Source organism: Vicugna pacos, chromosome 35 (genome assembly GCF_048564905.1).
Source record: "Vicugna pacos chromosome 35, VicPac4, whole genome shotgun sequence".
NCBI classification, from domain to species: domain Eukaryota; kingdom Metazoa; phylum Chordata; class Mammalia; order Artiodactyla; family Camelidae; genus Vicugna; species Vicugna pacos.
The window spans coordinates 28354394-28369649 of NC_133021.1; the positions used below are offsets into that span (position 1 = coordinate 28354394).

The window sequence follows — 15256 nt, forward strand, 5'->3', positions numbered from 1 at the left end:
AGCTCCACCACCCACCAGCCACATTTTGGCCTCAGTAGCGTTTGAATAGTAACCCAGCTCAGATCGGACTGGTAATGAGAAACCAGGATGGTGCTCTTATGGGGGACTCTTCATGCCTGTGGTAAAATTCAAGAAGCTACTAGGAAAATCCAAATGAGCTGCCCTTCTGTGAGGCATTTTTAGTAAATTACAACTGTAAGGGAGGATGAGAAAGGAGCCTCTAACCGGGAGGAAGAGAGCAGTGCTGGCCCAGGAACCTTCCGCTCCCCTTCACCTCTGCAACTTCCGGCTGAAGACAAACCCCAGGCAAGGAATGATTCTGCATTTCAGCTGCATTTTTATTTGCAAACAATCCAGACTGCAATAGTCCAAACCCAGGTGAAGTAACACCTGTTTATTAAGATGCTCACAATAAAGTCTCTCATTATCTGGGGTTTTCCTTTTTAATACCCCTCCTGCTGAAAATTCTACTGACAGGAAGCAGACCTGAGTAAACACACACAAGACGGCTTCCTTGTTGTGATGCATCCTAATTACATTGTAACATAATGTCTTACTGAGGCCTCACTCTCCTCTGAGTTGTATGCCTGACTCATATTTTCCTTGATCTTTAGAATTTTGTTTACCATCTCTGAGCAGGCCACTGCTGGGTAGAAATGTCATCCTTCCCTCCCACCGCTTAAACAAAATCCTTCTCTCCACCTCGGTGATGCGCGGTGTCGCTCACTGTGCAGAACCACACTGCAGTCTGGTTTAAGACCCTCTCCTCTTGTCAGGCTCTGTGGCTCCATGGATAGCACACTGGACTTATAAAACTCTCTGCTCTTATCCACCAGCAAAGGAGCCACGCTCCCTCCCACCATCTGGGGGAAATTCCTCAAGGATAGGAAGACGTGGATGAAGTATCTAGCCCTGGACACAGATCCCTAATAGTACAGTTAGCTATCTGGATCCATGGGTTCCACTTCCTCGATTCAACCCACCACAGATCAAAAATACTTTTAAAATTTTGCCTGAAGCCTTGAAAAAACAAAACTTGAATTCACTGCATGCCTGCAGTGATTTACACAGACTGTACTGGGTGCTAGAGATGATGTGAAGTGTAAGGGAGGGTGTCAGTAAGATGTAAATACTATGCTATCTTATGTGTGGGGCTTTGGCATCCACTGATTTTGGCACTGGCCGGGGGCCCTGCCCCTCCTACCCTGTGGATACTGCGGGAACACGTGCCTTAGAATGAAGGGACACGTGCAGCCGTCCAGGTGAGCGCACATTCTTTCCCATGAACGCCTAACCCCAGGACAGAGTGGCAGGTGTCCTTCAAGATGGGAAACTGAGGCATAGAAACACAATAAATGCAGATGCACTGGTGCAGAGCCCAGCCTGGAATCCTGTCCTCTGGCTCAGTGCTGGTCAAGGGTGAGAGATGCTGGTGCCACTATGTGTGCACAATCTAATCATTTTAAAGCCCGCATGGAAGTTCAGCTCTCTCCCATTAGATCACCTAATTTCTTTTAGACTCCATTCCTCTCAAGACCTTATCACACTGCCCAGCCTGTCTAGCAGAGTGGAGCTTGAAGTCAGTCCCCCAGCCCTGTGACCTCCTTTCATGAGCTGCTTGGAAAAAGCCATGATATTAAAAGAAGTCTTCACTACTTCTGACCATGACTGGCTCTCGTGTGTCAGAGCCTCTTCCTCCCCGTCATGACACGCATCAAGTTCAAGTCAAATGCCTTTCTCTGTGGTAGCCTCCGGGAGGCGAGGCCAGCCAGCAGGGGCAACAGATAACCCTTAGACAAAGCCATAGGCTGGCTGATTAATCTAAATCCCGGCACCCGTTTCCCCTCCCTTACTTCTCACTTAGTTACAGATGATGCTCTGCAGCTCTCCTGCTCCCGCATCCTTACACCTGCTGCTTTATTCTTAGAGAACAACGTGAAGGCATATTCTCACAGCACCACTAGCCCCGGCAATTTCTTGACCCGGCTGTATCTTTCCCCTTCTTTTTGTCTGCACCTTCCCTGTCATTTGACTGTTGAAAGTAATAACTCTTTCCTTGGATACTTTTGAGTTTTATTTAGAGTAAGTTCAGTATTTTCAGAGTCTGATTTAGACCGAGTTAACTCAGCCCCATCTTGCCCTGACCTTGTCTGAATCTGATCATCGTCCTTAGGAAGGCAGCTGAGACTGGCGTTACGTCTGTGGCTTGTGTCTACGCTCAACCCCCCGGAGGACAGGTGTGCCGTGGGGACAGGGCCCAGGTGGGCTTTTTTCACCCCTAAACCCAGTGCCTGAAATGGGATGCAACCCATTAAATGATGGAATAAAGAGAAACCCCACCACCCTGGTTCTGGACCCCTGGCTCTCAGTTTCCAGCATGGATGGCTGCTCCTTCCACCTTGGGCTTCCCCCTCTGAGTGTGTCCCTGTCCTTGTCCCACTGAGTGTGGTCAGCCCTAAAGTACTGAGAAGAGTGGTCCTCAGGCATCCACACAGGTGAACAAGTCACCTCGAACGTGAACGTGGTAACACGGTGAGATTCCCCGTCTCCCGTCTCCCATTGCACAGACTGTTCTCAGCACATCCTTGGATGCAGGAAAAGGGAAAATTCCTTTTCTGTTTTACTAGAGCCCGAGGATGGGTTACCACGGCCCCCACCCCCACAAGCCACTGTCCTCGTTTCCAGTTACACTTGGCTAAGCCCTTTTTCCCCTCTCTCCCTCTTCAGTAAGGAAAATGGGCAACTTAATTGTTTTAAAAACAACATGAAAGGTCTCTGAAATTCTTCTTTTCTTCTTTTTGTAATCTCTGGAGTTCTTCCCTTTACCAGGAATCCTTGCTCTAAATCAATATAAAGCAGCTCGGTTTCTAGAAGACATTTCCCACCAAGTGGAATTTTCCACCGTGGGTTGGTAGTGAATCTCAAAGCAGTAAATTCAATTATTTAAAATTTTGAACCTACTGTTTTACTAAAGAGCGTGGGTTCAGCCTGGAGCTCAGAAGGAGGGAACATCTGTCCACAGTTACCTCCAGTAGCTTGTGGGACGCTCTGCAGAGGCTGCTGGTTTACATGGAGATAAATTCTGTTTACTGGTGTAAATTAAACAGGCTGATGGGATACTGTTTCTATGGGGAATAATCAAGAAAATGGAATGAATGGCCCCCAAGATCTGACCAGGAAGGAAGTTCTGAGAGATCATTTAACAGAGTATCTTTTCTGCTGTTTAGCCCTAAAACTAGTCATTCTGAAATCTCTTTGAGGAAAACTTTTAAAAGGAAAGCAGCATGAATTACAGACATCCACACACAGAGAATTAGGGCTAATTCTGCCTCTTTTATCCCCCAAATTCATGTCGGAAATAATTTGCTTAAGGACATGTATTTAACAATCGATCTCACCTGTACCTAATACAGTCCCTCCCAAAGTTCATTTGTCACCCTTTCTGTCTTTTCCTGTACCTATTCACTGAAAATATTTGAGGCAGCTAAGTTTATTTTTAAATCAGTTGTCTGAATTTGGAAAACATTTTCTTATAGAAAAAGCGGTGTGTGTATTGAGAAGGTTGGGTGTAGTTGAATCTCCATTTAGTGAACAATCAGGAAGTTCTGCTCTTTGCAAATCCAGGCTAGAGGTGTCTCCCTGCCCTCCAGCCGCACGAAGCCTAGGGCTCGACTGTGGGCCATTGCTACATAAAGGGGTGTGTAAGGAACAGTGGGGGCGTGCAGGAGCTAATGTGTTATAGGATTTTGGTGACTGGACCTGGGAACCCAGCTGTCATGCCCAACGCATGTCACCCAGGTTGAGCTGCCCTCACCCCACTCTATTCTCTCCCCCTCTGAAAGGCTGACTTCAGCCCAGCCTACAGGGCAGGCAGGAGGTTGGACCTGCCACCTTTCTTGTATTCATCCCTTCAACACCTCCCAGTGGATGGGTCTCTACTGCGACTGATGGCCACTGATGGCCCCCAGGGACCAGGCCTTGAAATGAATGGGAGGAACACATGTGTCCTGTCCACTTGAATCTTTCCCTCATGTTATGGCTGTGCCAGGAAACTAAGCCCTTCCCTGCTCTGCCTGGGGGCCGATGGCATCACAGACAACCACAGTGCCTTAGAATGACTGCTCTCTTTGTTATTAACTCCAATTAAGTTATTTCGACTCAAAGCCTCCCTCTATTCGAAGGTGTGGGGGTGGCCAGAGCCATTGCCAACCTCCCACTCCGCACGAGTCGTGATGGGTACAGTGGGAAGAGAACATTATTTCTCCTTGATTAAGAAGTTCTTCAGCATCTGCTGACGGTGCCGGGGGAGAGATGGAATGGTGGTGGCGGTACAGAGGACCCTTATCACCTTCCCAGGTTCCAAATGGACTGGGCTCTGGGCCTCCTCTGTTGTCTGAAAGTTTGTAAATTGGATGCTGTGACTTTTTGGAATTACAGCTGAATTGTTGCCCAACTGGTATAAGATGGATGACATAACGTGAGGGAGTTTGGCTGGTTCTCAAAGGGAAAAGTGGTCTCTGAAAAGATGAGAGAGAAGGGGATTCTCCCAGCACCACCTGCTACTCCAGAGCTGAAAGGGGTCAAGGGCACATAGGCAGAGGACTGAAACCCCCGGTGGCAACAGGTTGGCTAGACAGTGGCGGCAGCGGCAGGGCCTGGGAGGAGACGGGGAGGGAAACATCCCTGCTGATCTCGGGGGTCCTTTGTGACCTGGTCAGCGTATCGAGGCCGTCTCAAATGGTCAGGAGGGTTTTGAATCGTGCCTGAGATTTTTTTTTTTCAAGAATTACTATGAGATAAGAAGTTAGCTATTTAAAGCTAGCGGGGGTTAGGATGTAGGTGGGATTGTTGAAACAATGTCCCAAAAAACACTTGGTTCCAGGAATCCTATCACAAGAGAGATTAGAATGCAGGCCGTGTGTGTGTGCGCCGTGATACCATTTTTAAAATATTTCAAGTTGGTGAGAATTTTATTTCAAGTCAGTTTGCTTTTTGTCTTTTTAATCATGACATTGCACGTTTGGCTTCACCCCTGGATGCGTTTCAGATGCAATTAAGAACCTCATCTCATGGCAAATGGTTGGCCTGCCTCCAGTCAGTTAACAAATGTTTCTATTTCGTTGTTGTTGCTCCAGATAAGATACAACACCAAAAAGAACAAGAAATGTTTGGCACAAGTCCGCAGTTTCACCCCCAGTGTGGATACCCTGGTGTTTGTTAAATCATTTAGAATTTTCCCCTAAATCAGAAATCTTTTTATTAAATAATCATATACTTGATGTTAGAAAGTTTACCATTTAAACAAAAATCTTATATTTAAAAAAATTATCTCAGTGTTATCTGTGGCTTCAAGACCCTAAATGTCCAGAGTAAATCCAAGTTCCAAGTTGCATCAAAATCAGTGACTTGCTTTTCAAGCATCTACAGTCCATCTTCTGATTCTCCAAAATGCTGGCGAATGTGCCAGACAGACTGAAGGCAAAGGGCTTCACACACCAGTGCCCCTAGGTGTGTGGATTTTAGGAGGGAAACCGTGTTCTTTATTCTTTGTTTGCTGAACAATGGATGGTGGCCAGGACTTTCTGCTTTCTAACAGCTGATGACAAAGAGGAGGATTTTTTTTTTTTTAAAGAATCCTTCCTCCCACATCCGCAGAACAAACTGTGAGGCTGGAGAGCTCAGGAGAACGCTGAGGATTGGCTCTTCCTAGATACTTGCTTTACAGGGGCCGAGTCTTACCCTCCAGGCCCCCTCCATACGTCGTGCCTTGGGGGACCAATCGGCCCCATCTTTGCTCATAAGCCACAGTATCAGCTGTCAAAGGTGCTGACAGCTTCCTTCCCCAAGCTCCTTCCCCGTGTGTCTGTCACTGTCGCCAGGTACGTGATGTTAGTTTGTGCTTTAAGTCCTGTGCTGAGTCCCGAGTGCCTTGATACCCTCTGACACTTGGCTCCATGGAGTGTTTGGGCCGAACTGTCTCCCCAGCTCCGCATAGAACCCTGCAGACCCCATGATGCGGGAGCCAGGGCCTCGGCCCCCAGGTTGGTGTGGTGCTCCTGCCTTCTGCTCTCTGCTTTGCTGGGAGGTGGAGCTGGGGCAGATGTTGCTCTGTGAGCCTTCTCTGCCTCTTCTGAGCTTTCTATCAGGCCATGAGGATGACCCTGCAGGCTCAGAAACGTGCTCCTTGCAGAAACAGTCACCTCCCACTATCTGTGACGTGTGGCTGCTCAGAGCAGAACGTCGGCTCCGAGAGCACCTGCCTCCTAAATCAGCCAGTTACTGTGGCAAATGGCTCCCTTTGGTCAGCTGCTGTCATAGAAGCATCGAGAAGAATGCTCCTAGCAGTTACAGGGGAAAGGAGGCACCGAAGCAGGCAGCCCGCTCCCCGTTGTCCGAGGCCCCTCTTCAGAGTGGGGGTGCCCTGGCCTCGTAGCTCTCTCTCCTTTTGCTACTGCATTGAGGGCAAACAAAGCAAAGATAAGATGTACAGATTTATTTATTTTGTTCTTGTTAAATTAAAAAAAACAAAAGCCTGATGGGATGTTTAGAGGAACTGGAGCTGAAACCTAAAATGAGATTTGGGGACTATCTGTGGATTGTATCTCTTGCCACCAGAACCAGAAACATCCAACAACAGTTTGTATATGTCCATGTTCTTGCTCCGGAAGGTACTCATCTGCCACAGAATGAGGGGATTTCCCTGTTAGTTTTTCTGCGAAAAGGCTCTTCTTGCAGAAACTCTCACCTTAATAGTCAGGAGACTCCAGTAGAAGGGGCTGGCACAGGGTGAGACTGAGTTACTCTCAGCCCGAGCTGGTCCATGTCTTCTGTGTGGTGTCCGCAAAGGCACTTCTCTCGGCCCATTTGCCTTATTGATCAGATGTAGGTAACGGTGGTTGTCAGAACTGCTGAAAGGATGGCAGTAAGAAGGCTTATGAATGACCCAGACCATGGCAGGCACCTAATTCGGGTCAGGTCAGGGCGGCAGCGTAGAGGCCTGCTGACACCTGGGTCCTGTGGGTGGGTCACTTGACCTGAGTCCCTGCACACCCTCGCCTGGAACTTGGGAATCGTGATGGTGACGGTAACTCAGCTGTTCACCAAGAGCAGTTGTGATGAGTTGCTGCCTTCCAACTCACCCAACTCAGCCTCTGCCAAGTGCCTTGTAAGCTCTACTGTTACTACCTCTGCCTTCTTCAATTTTCCGGGAAGTCCATGCTAGACACTTCAATCAGACGTATTTGCATGGAAAGGAGATTTTACTTCTGAAGATTTCCTGTGTTTCTTGTGTTTATTTACTCTTTACACAAATATGTCTGGCAGACACTGCTGGGCGCCGGACACCGGGTGGAAGTCCAGCCCTGGGCGCTGGCCACAGGCCAGGAGTGGGAAGTGTGGGAAGAGTGCAAAAGGAGCCCCAGCCCTGGACGGATGATGCCTGATGAGCAGTGGGTTAGGACCGGGGAAGTGAGATTAAATAGCAGTTTTCCTGTTTCACAGATGAGAAAACAAGATGGCAGTACTGATGGATGACCTCCCTCAAACCTTAGAGCAGGAACTCAGAGCAGGCCTAACGCAGGAGCCGAGGGACCAGATTTTAGGTCTAACCTTGATTTGAAGCTCCAGGAAGGCAGAGGGCGGGGGCTTCAGTCTCTTGTCCCTGCAGCACCTAGGAAGGCTCTACACCTGGGCCGGAGATGCTTCCTTGAATTGATTCGAGGTGAAGTCACACCCCAGGCCCCGAGCTGAGTAATGCCCTCCTCTCTCTCTCTCTCTGGTCTGAGCTGTAGCGCTTAGCCGGGCATGAAACAGCCTCCTGCGAAATGTTTGTTGATTGACTGATAACCTCCAGTCACACACACACACACACGGACACACACACACAGATACTCACTTTTTTCTAGTTAGAAAAGCCGACAGATACATCAGATTGTATCCGTCTCCTCTGTTGGTAGAATCATGGGAAGTTCAGCCCGAGTAGCAGACACCAGAAGCAAAACACAGCCTCCGTACGTCTGAGTCCTTTAAATGGTCAGCTTATGTCTCTCCTTTGTCATTTTCAGCTCCGGAGGTCCTGGCCCAGAAACCCTACAGCAAAGCCGTTGACTGCTGGTCCATCGGGGTGATCGCCTACATCTTGTAAGTATGGCTTGCCGCCTTGGCTTCGTTATCCCTTTTATTATTATTTTTTTAATTGTAGCAAAATGCACATTTAACTTGGCACACAGACTTTACCATTTTAACGATTTTTAAGAGTACAATTCCGTGGCATCAAGCGTACCCACACCGTCAGCACCAGCCATCTCCAGAACTTCATCTTCGCAAACTGGAACCTGTCCGTATCCAACACTCTCCCCGAGCCCCTGCCCCCAGTCCCTGGTAACCGCCATTCTGCTTTCTGTCTCTATGAATTTGACTTCTCTCAGTGTTTCACATAAGTGGAATCATCAAGTATCTGTCCTTTTTTGCCTGTTTTTTTTTCATTTAGCAGAATGTCCTCAAGGTTCATCCATGTTGTAGCATGTTCAGAATTCCATCCTTTTTTTGAGGCTGAATTATATTCCATCACGTGTGTAGACTAACTTCTGTTGATGCATTCATCCATCCATGGGCGCTTGGATTGGCTCTACATTTTGGCTCTTGTGAATAATGCTGTGATGATCACAGGTGTGCAAGTATCTGTTTGAGTCCTGCTTTCAGTGTTTTTGGCTGTAGATCCAGAAAGGGAATTGCTGGGTCATATAGTAATTCTATGTTTAACTGCTTGAGGACCTGTCATACCATTTTCCAAAGCAATGCCACCATTTTACATTCCCAACAATGACTGCCCGGGGTCCAGTTTCTCTACATCCTTGCTAACACTTCTTTTCCATTTTTTGGTAATGGCTGTCCTTAGTGTGAAACAGTATCTCATTGTGGGTTTGATTGGCATTTATCTTTTTTTTTCTTTTTGGCCCTCTACATTTTTTTTTTAATTAAAGTATAGTCAGTTATAATGTGTTAATTTCTGGTGGACAGCACAATGTCCCAGTCATGCATATATATATGTATATTCATTTTCATATTCTTTTTCATTAAAGGTTATTACAGGATACTGAATGTAGTTCCCTGTGCTACACAGAAGAAATTTGGGGTTTTTTAAATCTTTTTTTATATATAGTGGTTAACATTTGCAAATCTCAAACTCCTAAATTTATCCCTTCCCACCCCCTTTCCCCAGTAACCATAAGACTGTTTACTATGTTTGTGAGTCTGTTTCTGTTTTGTAGATGACTTCATTAGTATCCTCTTTCCTTCATTTTTTTTTTTAAGATTCCACATATGAGTGATATCATATGGTATTTTGCTTTCTCTGTCTGGCTTACCTCACTTACATGATGATCTCTAGGTCCATCCATGTTTCTGCCAATGGCATGATTTCATTCTTTTTTATGGCTGAGTAGTATTCCATTGTATACATATACCACAACTTCTTTATCCAGTCCTATGTCAATGGATGATTGGCATTTATCTTATGGCCAGTGATGCTGAGCATCCTTTCATGCATCACCTCGGCTTTTCTGGAGATACAACCCTCTCTGAAAATATGACATCTCCAACACTTATCACAATAAGAAAAATGTGATCAAAACCAAAATTTAGCCTTTGAATTCCCCCATTTCTTATCTCCATGACCCAGGAAATGCCATCATAGGTCAAAGGCTTGTTGCAGTTATTTTCAGATGATCAATTTGGGTGTTTTCGTTGTTATGTTCTGTTTTGCTGTAAAGTCCACTGTAAAGTTATTTTGAAGTTACATTTTTTTTTTTTGCAATGATACTTTGAAAGACTTTCTTTGGAACATGCTTTTGGGGTGAGTTTAGGCTGAGTGTCTGTAATGGATAGGAAGTGAATTTCTCCTCCTTATCCTCCCCAAGGAAGGGAACGTTTCGTAACTGATAGAGCCCGCTGTGCACAGTGAGAGGCTGTGAAGGATTGTGATTGGAGTCTGCCGGTGGCATCCTCAGGGAAGGCTGGAAATGCACCCCCCCATGTTGGTTTTGTCTCATTATCTGGGAAGCAAATGGTTTTTCTACAGCTTGTGTTCATCTGGGCAGGTTTTACAGCAAGGCATAGATCCAGCTGACAGCTCCCGCAGATTCCTGCCGTTCTCGCGGGAGAATTTATCCATTATCATATACTTGGCCTGAAGGGCTCCCACTTATGGAATTAGGGAAAGGCCAGATTCATCTGAGCCACAAAACTAACATATTGCATTTATATAGTGCTTTTGGCTCCAAGGCTTGCTGACCACCTTCTGCAGTAGTTTCTTCCTTTGTGTGGGGGGAGGTGGGTTCTAGACCCTTTTAAGAATCTAATGAAAGCTCTGGGCCCTCTTCCCCAGTAAGTTCACACACGTACAGTTTTGCATACCATACTTGTGGGTCCTGGGTGAGCAGACACTGGCCACGGGCCCTACGTTATTTACTTGGCTCCCTGAGCCCTCAACTGCAATTGTTATCCTTGCCCAACTTGAGTGTGAAAGACTTAGAGAAATGATCTGGCCTTCTACTTACTTGTGTCTTGACATCTGTTCTGAATCTTGAACCGCTGCGCTGGTCTGCACTAATGTCTGTAGATTCTTTCTATATGTGTAATTTATATTTAATTATCTCCCTGAAGTCTTGGCGTCGGGACAGGATGTATCAGGGTGGCCATGAGGAGGTGCTGCATTATTGGGACAAGCAGCTTAAAACTGAGCAGTGCCTTAGTCAGCTCATGCTGCTCTAACGCAATACCATGGCCTGGTGGCTTAGCCAGCTGACATTTATTTCTCACAGTTCTGGAGGCTGGAAGTCCAGCTGTCCCACGGAGACCAGGGCAGAGCCCCTCGTTCCTCGTGTCACCTATAATGGGAAAGCTGTTAGCCTCTGTCATTGTTTGGAGTGCAGCCTGATTATCTTCCTTTGATAAACCTGTCACGCTGAGGTATCAGATTGCAGCAACAGTAGCCGTGGCAGGCACCACATTTTCCCCTCTCCGCATGCCATGCAGACATTCTTCATTTTGTCAGTGCAGATCCTTGATGAATTGGTTCTCTTTTGATCTCCACACTCATTTCTGTTATCCATCACTTGGAAGGAGAAATATTTTTTCCTGTCAAGGATGCTCATTTTTTAAAAACACTTTGACGGGCCCTTACCCTGCCAGGACTCTTCCTTTGGGGATCAGGGCTGGCAAAAAACATCTTTGCCTGCAGCTTAAGCTACTGGGAAGGAATGAGGATGGAGTGGGCTGGACACTGTGATGAGTGTGTGGGTGTCTAGTCTGATGAGGTTGACTCAGCCAAGAAATACATTTGCCTCATCAAGATGAGGAGCAGCGCCATGTGAACCGAACTGGATTTTGTGATCCGGTAGGCTGCCTTTCTACTCGCAACTTCAAGGAGATTCTTTAACGATCACTTGCCTAAATTATGCCCAGGGATACAACATGTTGTGGAGAGAAACACAGTGAATGTCTGCAGACCGAAAAACAAAGAAAGATCTTATGGAGAAGAGGGTGTTAGGGCAGGCTGGATGGCTAGGGTGGACTTGCCACGGGCGGTGAGGACACTTACCCATGCCATGCCCTCTGACCTCTCTGCCTAGAAGACACCCCAGGCAAATACTTACACTGATCCCCTCACTTTGTGACTGGCCTCCTGTGCTGTTCAGCTTTTAAAACGATGTCACATAAGTTGACCCAGTAGACACAGCGTAATTAGCTTTGGAAGAGTGGAATCAGGAATGTCTAATCTGCATACTTCTGTCCGTTTTCTGAGACAAAGGGTGTCCTCACCACAGCAGTCACCATTACTTCAACCACTGGCAGCTGTCTTCTGTGGATACCTATGTCCCAGGAAGACGGCGTGAACCCAGGTTTCAGCTGGAGAGAGTGTAGTGTCATCACGGAGCCCCAGTGAGGCAGCCACGCCTGGGGTACTATGATGGGGTTACTACTCGGTATGAGGGATGGCAACCCTAATAAGAATAATTATGTGGCGTTGTCAGCAGGCAGAAGTCATCTTCTTATTTTCATAAGCTGTGCAGAGTGGGACAGTGCCTCTTTGAGGCCACGGCCCACCGTCTGGCCTCTGGCTTTAGACATTGAGAAACAAAATTAGATCTGTTGCTTCATCTTGTTCAGATAATCCCAGTGAACTGATTCACACTTGCCAGACTCAAAAGAGATTAAAGAACACACACACAACTGGAGTGCGCATTTACTAAGTCATCATGAGATGCGCGCCCTGCGAGGTCATTGAATATGCAGATCGTCAGACTAGCAAGTTATCTCCCCGTAGGAAATGCTCCAGGAGAAACCAAATTCAAAACAGCAGTTTCCTCCGTGAGTGAGGGACCAGAGCAGGGGAGTGGGATGGCTTCGGATGTCTCCATAGAGCCTGTCATGGGCTCCGGGTCACCTTCCCCCCCGAAGGGCGTTTCCATCAAGGGGCACAGCTCTTCACACTGGCTGGTCAGAGAGGCCACGTGCAGACGGTTCTTACACCTGCCTCTCCTTCCTCCTGCCTTGAAGACCGGCCACCACCGTGCTCTTCCTGTGCCACTCCAGCATCATTGTTTTTGTTTCAGCCAGCACTGATGGTTATAATTCCCAGGTTCACTGATTCTGCTTCACCGACCGCATTTCATTGTGGCTCCTTTCTGAGGATCTTCACGCACCCTTCACCCCTACCCCGCATAGTTTCTACTGAGTGGATCCTGTGGTGCCTCAGTGCCTTTTGTTTACAAGGACTGCTTGACCTCATTTCTGCTTCGTGCATGGGCCCATGATCCTCTCTTTGCTGCTTTGGGAGAAAACTTAGCTGTCTGTTGACAACTGGTTCACCTCTAACCCTTTAGGAAAGAGCCAAACATAAAATACTCTCTGGTTTCAAAAAACTGGTACAGGGATGTGCACAGCAGTGAGGGGAGGAAGTTTTACAAGCAGCGCCAATGAGGTTAAAACATTCTGTGTTTTAGATGGTGGTGGGAGCAGCTTCCTCCAGGGACTTCAGGGAAGGGCAGATCCACCCACATCTGCACCTTTGTCTCTGCAGAGGCCCTGACTGGGACGGTGCCCAGAGGGAGAAGCAGGAATGGAGTGCCTCCTCCATCGCTTTTACACACGGAAAACCGTGTGGCTTTGGGCCAAATGGAGAAAACACTTTACTTCCTCTGCTTTCTTATTTCATATAAGCATCTTCTCCTGGAGACTGTCACTTAAGTAGCAGCTAAATGCTTCGGGATATGAAGCCTGGAGAAGGGAAGGCAGGGGTTGACATTCATTCACTTAAGTAACATTTATTGCGTCTAATATGTCTCAGGCAATATGATGGGGTGGCTGAGACGGATTCATTACCACCCCGGCCAGGGAGGCGATTACTATCTGCTGGAGGCGACAGACAGTAAACACATAACTTACTGTCCAGTCTTGCTGTCATCGAGATGGGAGGCAAGAGCTGGGGTTGCTCCCTGCGGGGGGGATGTGAACCCTTCCCAGGCCAGGAGGAAGGCTCCGTAAGAGCGGCGTGCAGTGATCTGGGCTCGGAAGGACTGCCTTCAGATGTCGGCAGGGCTGTCAGGCAGGAGAGACTGACAGTTTATCCTGCAAGACCCAATTATCTAAGGGTATGACGTGCTCGCTGTGTTTGATAAAATAGGTACCATTGAGCTTCAGACGTAATTTTGAAAACATAATTTGGAAGATTTGGTTCAGCTTTGAACTTCTGATACCCAACACTTGGTGATGGGGAAACCAGAATTGCTGAATTATCAGAATGTTTAATTCACCTGGCAGCACACCCAGCAAGTGAAAGAACCAAAAGAGGCCCTTCTGATGTTTAAAAGCTTGGCCATCTGGATGCAGCACAGCAGCACAGAGGCTGGAGGGAGGCAGGGCGTGGAGAGGTGAAAGGACCAAAAGCTCTAATGACAAGAGTTGGGAGTTCAGACCACGGAGTCTGAGCAGCGTTTGCGACCGAGAGGAGCAGAGATGGGGGTGGGAATGGGAGAGGTACCAGCTCACACCAGCAAGTCGGGAAGCACTCGTGGAGGTGGTTCGGAAGGAGGGACGCGGCACCAGCATAGCTGCACCAGGGCTGGACCACAGCCGAGGCCCCTAGGAAGCGGGCTTCCGGCCACCTTGCCAGGCTCTCACAGTGCGTTTCCAAGGATGACTGGAAATTGTTGTCTGTGCACCTCAGAGGATGAAAACAATTTCTAGTTGTCCTCAGACGTGCATTGTGAGAAGGCAGACAGAGGCCAGGGGACAAGCGAGAAGTGCAGTCAAAGGCCAACGGGATGGAGGTACCAGGGCATTTCCCCAGTGTGGCTGTTAGTCTGCACGGGTTCATAGCCGCTTACCGAGCAGCACGTGAGAGAGAGAAGGAATCTGGGGGGGTTGGGGGACAGAGGAGGGAGGGAGGGAGGGAACAAGAACCCCACAGCCAAGAAAGCAACGTCTAGATGCAAAAGTGGAGTTGGAAATCCGCCCAGGGTTCAGAATCATCAGTTAACACTTGTGTTAATCACCTCCAGACTGGATGTCTGCACCCCTCAGTGCTTCACTATAAAATCCATCACTTGTGAGAACTAATTTTAGCTGCTGAAAGTTTCGCCATGTTTCTCCTAACACAACATTCCTGGCTGTTGGAAGCTCTCCTCACTCCTCCTCCTCCTCCCTGGCCGAGCCCTCCATCTAGTCAGCATGGGCTAAGTTGGAAGTACTTTTGCCTGACCTTCCTTGAGAGATGTTGCACCTAAGGGAGGAGGCCCCAGGCCTCTGGACTAATCCTGCAGACTTCCTGGAGGCGCTGTCCATTTGACTGATGCAAGAATCAAAAAGTTAGACACTTGAAAGCGGATCAGTAGATCGCAGTACAACAGCTTTGGACAATGTTATCCCCGGCCCACCCTTTACTGTGTACGGAATTTCTCTAAACTCTTTACTCCAAGTGGAGTATGCTGCTAACCTCTCGTGCTGGCGGAAGTGTTTGGTTTTCTTCCTCTCCCTGCACGGCTTCCTGTTGTGTACAAACGTTCTAAGGGATGCACTTCCTTTCTTCCCTCCAATATCCCTTTCCTTCCTCCTCTAGAGCTTTCCCTGTCCTGCTTCCTCACTCTCAGCTTTCAAGGTATTATGCAAATCCCAAGGGTGACATGGGACATTTATCCATTGCATATTACCCACAGTGCTTTGCTGCGGTCAGCCTGCACATGGTTCTAACGTGTGA

At 47.7% G+C, this 15256-nt stretch overlaps 1 protein-coding gene across 5 annotated transcripts in view; it reads left to right on the forward strand.

Annotated features, from left to right (window-relative positions):
* Positions 1-15256, forward strand: part of CAMK1D (calcium/calmodulin dependent protein kinase ID) — a 341195-nt gene that overhangs the window by 298516 nt on the left and 27423 nt on the right. For all 5 annotated transcript variants that reach the window (XM_072954896.1, XM_072954894.1, XM_072954895.1 and 2 more), the window contains one exon: positions 8064-8139. In XM_072954896.1, the coding sequence (XP_072810997.1) occupies positions 8064-8139 (76 nt within the window). The remainder of the gene's footprint in view (positions 1-8063; positions 8140-15256) is intronic.